Source organism: Lycium barbarum, chromosome 11 (assembly GCF_019175385.1).
Source record: "Lycium barbarum isolate Lr01 chromosome 11, ASM1917538v2, whole genome shotgun sequence".
NCBI classification, from domain to species: Eukaryota; Viridiplantae; Streptophyta; class Magnoliopsida; order Solanales; family Solanaceae; genus Lycium; species Lycium barbarum.
In genome coordinates, this window is record NC_083347.1 from 718,406 (window position 1) to 727,160 (window position 8,755).

The following is an 8,755-nucleotide window of genomic DNA, read 5'->3' on the forward strand; positions in this document are numbered from 1 at the left end:
AAATAAGGGCATTCCTGCGAATTGTCCTTTAATTTTTAACCTTCAAAATTGAACTTATTCTTAGTGGGGCATAAGCGCGAGGCATAATTTGTCATGATACGAAATGTTGTTTGCCTTCAGGGACAAATATTAAAGACGATCAAAATAGCGAACAAAAAAATGCAAATGACCCTATGTATTGGGCTTGAAAGCTTACTTGAAAATTCATAAATTTGGGCCTTCAATAGGCCCACATTTATGATTTGGGCTTCAAAACAGAAAAAATATCTAACAACGTAGCTTATGGAGCAATGAAGCTCCAGCGACACCATAGCCTTTGCTGCTAATAACTTCCTTCTTCAACAATGATGTTTAAAAAAAGAACTGAGCTTTAAATAAACTTTAGAGAAAAAAAAAAAAAAAAAAAACAACTTTTATAAATGGAGTTAACTTTGCCAGTAAAAGCTCAGGTATTAGGCTCCAAAATTGGTTACAAATCCCCAAGCTACTTAACTTCAGTAAAAATATGTCGACCTCAATTATCAGTATATGGAGTTAGGGTTCGTTCAGAATTTGAACACAAAGTCAATGGAACTTTTTCTCCTGATTCTGACGCTCGCTTTCTCGACCGTGTAACACTCTTTCTCTTCGATTTTTTGTTGTTGTTGTTATTGTCTTTTATATATGCATTTTCTACTTTACCTATCTGTATTTGCCTCTCTTTCTATATTTAGCAAGTTTATAACCAAAAGACAAAGTGCATTTTAGTACATTTTTATACATGTATTTAATTTAGGACCACAAAGATTCAAATGTATTTCTTTTAGTTCTTGAACTCCGTGCCTAGTCAAACTAAGACACATACAACTCCGTGATTTTTTGGTCGGATAATTCTGAAATAAAGGGAGAGAAGTCATTTTGGCAACTTCCAAAAACAATCCCTGTCCCGTTGCTGTTCACTTTTATGAAAATGAAAATTAGGGAAAGATGGATAATTGTTTTTTGATTTCTATGGAAGCTGGTTAAAAATCATTAATTCTATTTTTTGCATTTCCATGTGACTGACTTTACTAACTCCTTATAATGCTTCAGCAAAAGGCATTGGAAGCTTTGCATATATATATATATATATATACACATGTGTGGGCATTTATTTAGTTTCTTCGAATATTTATGTCTTGTACATATGTATATCTTTTTATGTATTTTCTATTTGCTGTAAGTGTTGACTGGTAATCCTGAAAGAAAGGGAAAGAATCATTTTGGCAATTTCCTAAAACAATCCCTTTCTATTGGCTCTTCACTGTAATGAAAAATGAAAACTTTTGGGAAAAGATAGATAATTGCTTATTCCTAAATTGGAAACTGGTGAGAAGTTATTATTTCTATATGTTCTTCAGTGAAAGATATCCATGTGACTGATTTTAATAATTCCTTCTGCATCAGCAAAAGGCATTGGATGCTGCAATGAATGATATAAACAGCTCGTTTGGCAAAGGAAGCGTTACTAGATTGGGTAGTGCTGGTGGAGCTCTGGTGTATGTAACTTTTCCTCATTGCCTTAACCTGAACAGGATAAAACATATAAGCTTCCTGCACAACACACACATACACAAAAAAATATTGAAATGTATCAAGGGAAAGAAGATACAAAGAAAAGGAAAAAGGAGAATTTGCTCAAAAGTTTTGATCCTTGTTAGACCACAGTGTTTTACGTAAGCTTGATGCATAAAGTTGAAAAGAGTAAAAGATGACTTTTTGGATTTTATAGTTTGTCTTGGAAAAAGTAGTCATAGGCAGCTTTAATAGTCTCTCTGTAGAGAAATATTTGTCTTACAGTGTCTATATATCTGCGTCTTTCTGCAGTGAAACTTTTCCAAGTGGCGTTTTGACGCTAGACTTTGCTTTAGGTGGTGGCCTTCCCAAAGGGAGAATTGTTGAGGTTTTAAATTTTATACTTTTCATCTGTATTTTCAATATGCATTAATTATTACTGTACTGGTTATTAGCCATCTATTTGGTTAAGATTAATTGATCTATCTAGTTTTCTAAAGCCTGGCTGCTTAAGTAGTAATTTTGATTACACCTTGGTGGAGTAATACTACATGAAGATACATAGAACAGTTAAAGTGATCTGTTAATAGAGTGATTTTGGTAGAAAACTATTTCATCAATTGGGTATTAGATTCTGATGTTATCTACATCCTGAATTCCTCAACTGATATTAGCTTGTGGAATATTGACAAGATTGCTGCAATATGTTATCTGATTGCTTTTCTCACATTTTTCTTTACAGATATATGGGCCCGAAAGTAGTGGAAAGACTACCTTAGCTCTCCATGCTATTGCAGAAGTACAGGTGCAGTATGTGTTTGGTTTATTCTACTTATAAACTTAGAGCTTCTATAGGGTTATGGGCATGCACTTGGAAAGGGGGGAGCAATTGATAATTTGGATGAAAATTGAAGTCATATGCTTCTATCTACAGATGAATTGAAAAGAAAATATTGGACATTTTGGTTGGGTTGGAAGCAAGCTTAGAGTCCTTCTAGCATCCCATTGGACATCTTTATTGTTGTGGCCAATCCACTGAAATCACTTATCTTAGGCTTTTTACTGGAAAATATTCTCGTGTAAAATGAGACAGATTATAAGTTGTTAAATCTCATTATGCAGAAGCTAGGAGGCAATGCAATGCTTGTTGATGCTGAGCATGCGTTTGATCCTGCATACTCCAAAGCACTTGGAGTAGATGTAGAGAATTTGATTGTCTGCCAGCCTGATAATGGAGAGATGGCTCTAGAAAGTAATACCTTTCCCTTGTTTACACCATTAGAAACAATTTTGCGTTTTTTGCACTAGCAACCTTTTTAATGATCGTGGTGGTCTTACCAGAGTTTGTACTGTTATCCAAAATTTTGGTTGTCTCAGTCGCAGACCGAATGTGTAGATCGGGTGCTGTAGATCTCATTTGTATTGATTCAGTCTCAGCCCTTACCCCACGAGCTGAAATTGAGGTAAGCCAACATTTTAATTTTCTGAATGTTTAGAAAGCTTTAGATTCTTCCCACCACTTCCTGATTTCATGGTATGTTATTTTGTGCAGGGAGAAATCGGGATGCAGCAAATGGGTTTACAAGCACGCCTGATGAGTCAAGCTTTACGTAAAATGTCGGGCAATGCTTCCAAAGCTGGATGTACTCTTATATTCCTCAATCAGATAAGATACAAGGTATTCTTGACTTAGAAATTGCAGCATGCTCTTTCTAAGTACCGAAGATGATGGATAATCTTGTCAAAGGAAATTGGTCATTCTAGCTTCCATAAGTTTGATTAACTTCATATACTAGCATAATTCTCATCATCACTTGTGGAGTCACTTGCTGAATGAAAATTATTCATATCATGGAATCAGATTGGTGTTTATTATGGAAATCCTGAGGTCACAAGTGGAGGGATTGCCTTAAAGTTTTTCGCCTCAGTTCGACTTGAGATCCGTTCTACAGGGAAGATAAAATCTGTGAGTTCAGAACTGCTCAGTTTCCTGATAGATTTTTTATTTTTACTCATTTATTTTTCTAGATGAAAAACCTGTTACGCATTCTTTCAGGCAAAAGGAGATGAGGAAGTGGGCCTTAAGGTCCGGGTAAGAGTTCAAAAGAGTAAGGTAAAATGGCTTCACATCATAATTATTCAATGTGGTGGCATCAGTATTATGTTTGTGGAAGTGTCAGTGCTTAAACTATAAAGCTGACATTTGCATAATAAAGGCTATCATTGTTATTGGATTTCCTGCACTGGAAGCATGGTGATTCCACTGTATGATTATTGTAAATTGGTGGATATTGTCGAAGATTTTAGGTAGCTACTTAGTAGTACACCTTTGCAGAAATCTCTTTTAGCAAATACAATAACATGAAAGAAACTATATATCTGATCTCTTACTGTTTGCATCTTCTTGCTGATTATGGTGCCAATATGCTAGTTGGTCTTACTCTTTTCCTTCTTAGGTTTCTAGGCCATACAAGCAAGCAGAATTTGAAATTATCTTTGGAGAAGGAGTGAGCAAGCTGGTTTGTGTGGCATTATTATCTTTCTTTTCCTTTGTATTTGGCTCAGATTTCGTTCCTGAAATTGACTTTTTGCAGGGTTGTGTATTAGATTGTGCTGAGCTGATTGACGTAGTGTCTAAGAAGGGGTCATGGTATAACTATGGAGAGCATAGGTTAGTGCATTTAGCAGTTTTTTGCTGAAATATAGGCACTCCCAAGAAGCTTACAAAACTGTTAATTTATGGAACTCCATATCTCGACAGAGATATTTGCATATTTTTGTCATGACCACTCAAGAGTCTGGAAAATTTCTATACGCCATACTAGAAGTGTCAAAGCTTACACTCAAATGAAAAGAAAACGCTTAAGTCAATTTATATTGCTCATACCTCATATGGTTGCTGAAGGATTATGTAGTGATAAGAGTAAGCAAGAAATTGACTTTCAATGTGATTCAAAACTGTCTGAGTAACTGATTATTGGTGCAGAAGCTAAGATTAATCAAAGATTTGTCTTATTACATCAGTGAGCCGAGTCTTGCAATTGGTTCATTACAAATATTATGTGCCTCAGCACTGTTTCTTGATGTTTTACTTTATTACTCCCTCCGGTTCAAAAAGTGTCCACTTAGCCATTTGCATGCCCCTTAAGAAAATACTAACTCCTAGGCAAAAATAAGTAATTTGACTAAAATGTCCCTAATTAAATAGGTGTTGGGATTTGGTCACTTTACACTTACTAAGGGCAAGTCTGGAAAAGTAAGGTTAATTCTTTCTTGATGTGGTAAGTGGACACTCTTTTTGAACCAAAAAATAAAGGCTAAGTGGACACTCTTTTTGAACCGGAGGGAGTAATAATCTTATGTGAGTCATCACTGATTCTTGATGCTTTAATGAAGGCTGGGACAGGGACGAGAGAAAGCATTGCAGTATTTGAGAGAAAATCCTGTTCTCTCTGAAGAAATAGAGAAGGTATCATACTCTCTTTTTTAGGTGAATTCAGAAGAGTTTGACTTGTCATATTGTGTAAGATACAAGTTCAACATCTGAACATAACCTAGGAGGTACTAAGCGAAGACATATCCTGATAATAAAAGAGAATCAGTAAACCGAATGTTATCCGTAGGTTATTTGCATATTAGTTGTGTTCATTAGCTGATCTGTTCTGGTATCTTGAGCTTGTTGGTTATTGTTTTAGATGGAAACTATGCCATTTATGTGGTCATAGTACCCCTTCAGGAAGATATATGTTTATATATGGTAGTTATTAGCTTAACATAACGGGAGGTTACTTGTACATTGTTAATCGATATTATGGATGCAGAGAAATGACATTATCTATCTGCCTGTGCAGATGGTTCGATCATCGGTGTTAGAGGAAACGGGGTTTGTAGGCTCTTCTTCATTGAGGCACCAACTGCCACAGCTTCTAGAGGAAGATGCACTTCAAGAGATGCAATAACATGAATCAGGGTTCTGCTTCGACTGATTATGACAACAGAACATTTCACAACCAACATTGACATCATCTGATTCTACATAAGAAATGAACAAAATTGAAAGACTCGCTGCCAGAATTGCTTTGTATGAGACCATTTCTGTATTCTGTAGATTGTCCAAGAAAGATGTATATTCTTGTATGCTAATACATCTTGGCGGTTACTGGGAGATAGATATGTTCTTTGATGGACTGGTTGGCTGTTGGGAGAACAAGAACATTTGTTTTTGGACGTCTTAATTTTCTAGGCGAGTAGGTGTTAGCTGAGCCAAAAACAGAAGAAATAGAGTTAAGGTAGTGAAAAGGAGTATGTAGTTAGCTCTTTGCTGCATATTTTGTTCTTGTTTTGGTTGTACTGTTAGCCCACTTTTATGATCTTGCTCTCTTGTGTGTAGATTAGCTTCAAGAGCATCAAACCATTTCGTTGGACTTTAGGTAAACGATTTTTGAACACTTCAGAATGTGCCAGTGGCAAATGAAGATTTTTGATTGTATCATAGAATTTCTTGACACATTGCATTGGAACTTGGGAAGTAACATCTTACTGTTGCATTGCTATTATTATCCTAGTAAAGGGTAGCGAATGTATGCAAGGACGGATCTAGAGTGTCGTCCAAGGGTTCGTGTGAACTCAATAGCTTTTGTCCAAACCATTTATATTTATTAAGAAATCTGCTAAATATCTAACTATGAACTCAATTATTATTGTATGTTAATTTGAGATCGTTGTAGAAATTCTTAAACTTCAGTCTTGGATTAGTCTATGATTGAATGGTGTAAGTCATTAGTTCATGGAAGGCAGTAAATCTCGACTAAACGTAAAAGATTAAGATTTACAAGAACCTTAAATAAACAACATTATGTGTAATATTATCCACAGTAAAATCACAGCAATTACAGATTAATCAGGATGCCAGGAAATATTTTGAAGTATTCTTGAACAGATACATCTTGCGAGCTGGAATACAACTTAAAACAGTACAGTACATGGATAACAATCTACTGTGCCAAAGCACTTGTGTTGAAAACAAGGAGAGCACCTCCTGCAAGAATGCCAACCAAGGTAACTGCCCATATGGCTAAGCCAGTGGTACCTGCAATATTTAGCGGAATCAAGATTTAGAGTCAGCAACTCAGAATGAGTATGATCTTATTGTATATATAACTTTTCTTGATATATATACAAAGTTCAAGTTGAAAACAAGGGGTTCAGTTAAATTCTTGGAATCTGCCATAATCAATTTGGAAAGTGTCATACCTCCAACATAGACATCACCACTTGGAGCCCATTCATCTGTGTTGTAGATGGGACTGCGTTTTAAAATCACACATAGTATTAGATTAATTGTTTCATTTTCTATTAGTGGGAATTAATTAAAGAAGTTTATCACTAACCTGTATCCATCAACATTAGCACCATATTTGTCAACGAATTGGTAAACACCCTTTCCCTGAACATAGGCATAGATTTTAAAATTTGGGATAAAATTTACATACTTAGAAACTATGAAAAGAAATTGTTATAAATTAAAATTTCTTTTATTTTGAAATATTATATCACTAATGATATTATATCAAGGGTAGACGTATCAGTAGAAATAAACCTTGGGCTTCCTGCCTGAGGCATCAAGGCCATCTCTCAAGTTCATGCTTCCAGCAATTCCTAATGACAAAGCCAAATGTTAATTACCACTTTATATTTTATAATCAGCAGATATAATTTATTTTGCATTCCGATAATTATCTCTGGCTTTTTTTTAACTACAAATATATAGACATAGTCACATAGCAATCAAAAGGAAAAGAGTACTCCTCAGAAACTTGAGAAAGAGAAGAAACAACATATATATGGGAGAATATATATATAAAATATACAACCAACACACAATTTAGAAAGTGAAAATGAAATACTTCGCGGATATTAATGAAATACTCCTGTGTAATTTTATCTTTTCCTTATACTTTATTGATATTCATAACCTTGTGTTAGCAAATCGTCTCATATTAGCCCTCGACCCTTAACAGAGCCCCAACCCTACAGTGTATTAAAAGGGTAATTGTAGTTGGGTAAAATTGGACCTTTTGACACTACACCAAAAGAGGCTTTTTAGTGGCAATATATTTTTCTTTTAGCGGCAATAGTTATTGCCACAAAAACATTTACCAGCAATTGGTTAATGTCATTAGATCCAAGGTCGGTAAAGCCTTTAGCGGCATTTATTGTTAGGGCTAAAGTTTAGTATTACCAGTAATAATTGATTCTAGAATATAATTTATTGCTACAAATTAATTGCCATCAAAAGCATATTTTGTTGTTGTGTAATTACCCAAGTATTTTGACAAGTGGAGTCCTTCCCGGTCAATGTTGGAGCTCTATTAAGATCAAGGTCAAATACGACACAAATTACTAACAACAAGGGTATGAATCCCCCAAAGTACAACGAATGATAAGATTAAGATACTTCATATAATACATGGGCAAATTATAACCTTTTCCCAGAGTTTGACGAGTACATAATTCGATAACATAAAAATTTTTATACTCTTACAAGGTCACTTAAAAGCTAATCACAAGTAATTTTAATAACAAACGTGGATTGATAACCTGCAAAACATGATAAATGACCTATTGCAACAGATAAAACTACACTAATAATGTAAATTTCTTAACATTATTTGCGTATATATATTAGACTCAGAGTTAAATAGGTGATAAACTATATATATGTCGTCAGACCCTCCGAAAATATTCTCGCATTTGTGTCGGATCCTGCCAAAAATCTTAGCGTTTGGATGATCCGACACACACTCGGCGATAATTTTAAAGAGTCCGAGCATCATAAGTGCCAAGAATAATAGAATAGCTAAAGGAAGACAAGTGTATAGATATACCATAAGGCTTGTCAGTCTTAATCTTCTTGCCACCACTGGCCTGAACTTTGAAGGAAGAAGAAGACCTTGCAAGTGATGGCAAGCCTTTCACTGCTGTTTTCTCCACAGTGAAAGCTGAGGGCTTTAGGCTCAATGAGCTCATTACTGTACTTGCCATTTTCTCCTTTACTTTACTTTTTACTTCTTCTGCTCTCACTTGTATGTATGAATTTTTTGACTTGCATGGTCCCTTGAAGTAGTAATAATATTAGTGATGACTTGCAAGTTGTGATTTACAAGCTTACACGTGGCACTCCTTTTGTGGATTGCTTCTAGATAATAATATTACCAACATT

The 8,755-nt window shown here is 35.1% G+C and overlaps 2 protein-coding genes across 4 annotated transcripts; one reads left to right on the forward strand and one right to left on the reverse strand.

Moving 5' to 3' along the window:
• The first annotated feature begins 300 nt into the window (after positions 1-300).
• LOC132617321 (DNA repair protein recA homolog 1, chloroplastic) lies at positions 301-6,040 on the forward strand. 3 transcript variants are annotated; one of them, XM_060332300.1, is made up of 13 exons: positions 303-611; positions 1,426-1,517; positions 1,846-1,921; positions 2,276-2,338; positions 2,656-2,785; positions 2,911-2,996; positions 3,086-3,211; positions 3,395-3,499; positions 3,590-3,646; positions 3,990-4,052; positions 4,128-4,204; positions 4,930-5,002; positions 5,385-6,040. In XM_060332300.1, exons 1-13 carry the CDS (start codon positions 420-422, stop codon positions 5,490-5,492), a joined length of 1,248 nt encoding a protein of 415 aa, XP_060188283.1. In that variant the 5' UTR covers positions 303-419; the 3' UTR covers positions 5,493-6,040. The 3 variants fall into 3 exon arrangements, with proteins under 3 accessions (XP_060188285.1, XP_060188283.1, XP_060188284.1); XM_060332301.1 differs by lacking the exon at positions 303-611 and adding an exon at positions 1,111-1,347; XM_060332302.1 differs by lacking the exon at positions 4,930-5,002 and having other exon boundaries at positions 301-611.
• Positions 6,041-6,372: 332 nt separating this feature from the next.
• LOC132617322 (photosystem II 10 kDa polypeptide, chloroplastic) lies at positions 6,373-8,635 on the reverse strand. Its single transcript, XM_060332303.1, has 5 exons — positions 8,421-8,635; positions 7,133-7,191; positions 6,924-6,979; positions 6,787-6,839; positions 6,373-6,622 (listed from the first exon to the last, which is right to left on the reverse strand). The coding sequence occupies exons 1-5, from the start codon at positions 8,575-8,577 to the stop codon at positions 6,528-6,530; spliced, it is 420 nt and encodes a 139-aa protein (XP_060188286.1). The 5' UTR covers positions 8,578-8,635; the 3' UTR covers positions 6,373-6,527.
• Positions 8,636-8,755: the final 120 nt, after the last annotated feature.

Excerpts from the sequence above, each read along its gene's own strand:
- LOC132617321 (XM_060332300.1), top strand. The coding sequence starts at position 420 with ATGGAGTTAACTTTGCCAGTAAAAGCTCAGGTATTAGGCTCCAAAATT. Across the intron at positions 2,786-2,910 it reads TGGAGAGATGGCTCTAGAAA|TCGCAGACCGAATGTGTAGA; the intron begins GTAATACCTTTC and ends TGGTTGTCTCAG. Across the intron at positions 3,212-3,394 it reads TCAATCAGATAAGATACAAG|ATTGGTGTTTATTATGGAAA; the intron begins GTATTCTTGACT and ends TCATGGAATCAG.
- LOC132617322 (XM_060332303.1), bottom strand. The coding sequence starts at position 8,577 with ATGGCAAGTACAGTAATGAGCTCATTGAGCCTAAAGCCCTCAGCTTTC. Across the intron at positions 6,980-7,132 it reads CCTCAGGCAGGAAGCCCAAG|GGAAAGGGTGTTTACCAATT; the intron begins GTTTATTTCTAC and ends GCCTATGTTCAG. Across the intron at positions 6,623-6,786 it reads TGGTGATGTCTATGTTGGAG|GTACCACTGGCTTAGCCATA; the intron begins GTATGACACTTT and ends TAAATATTGCAG.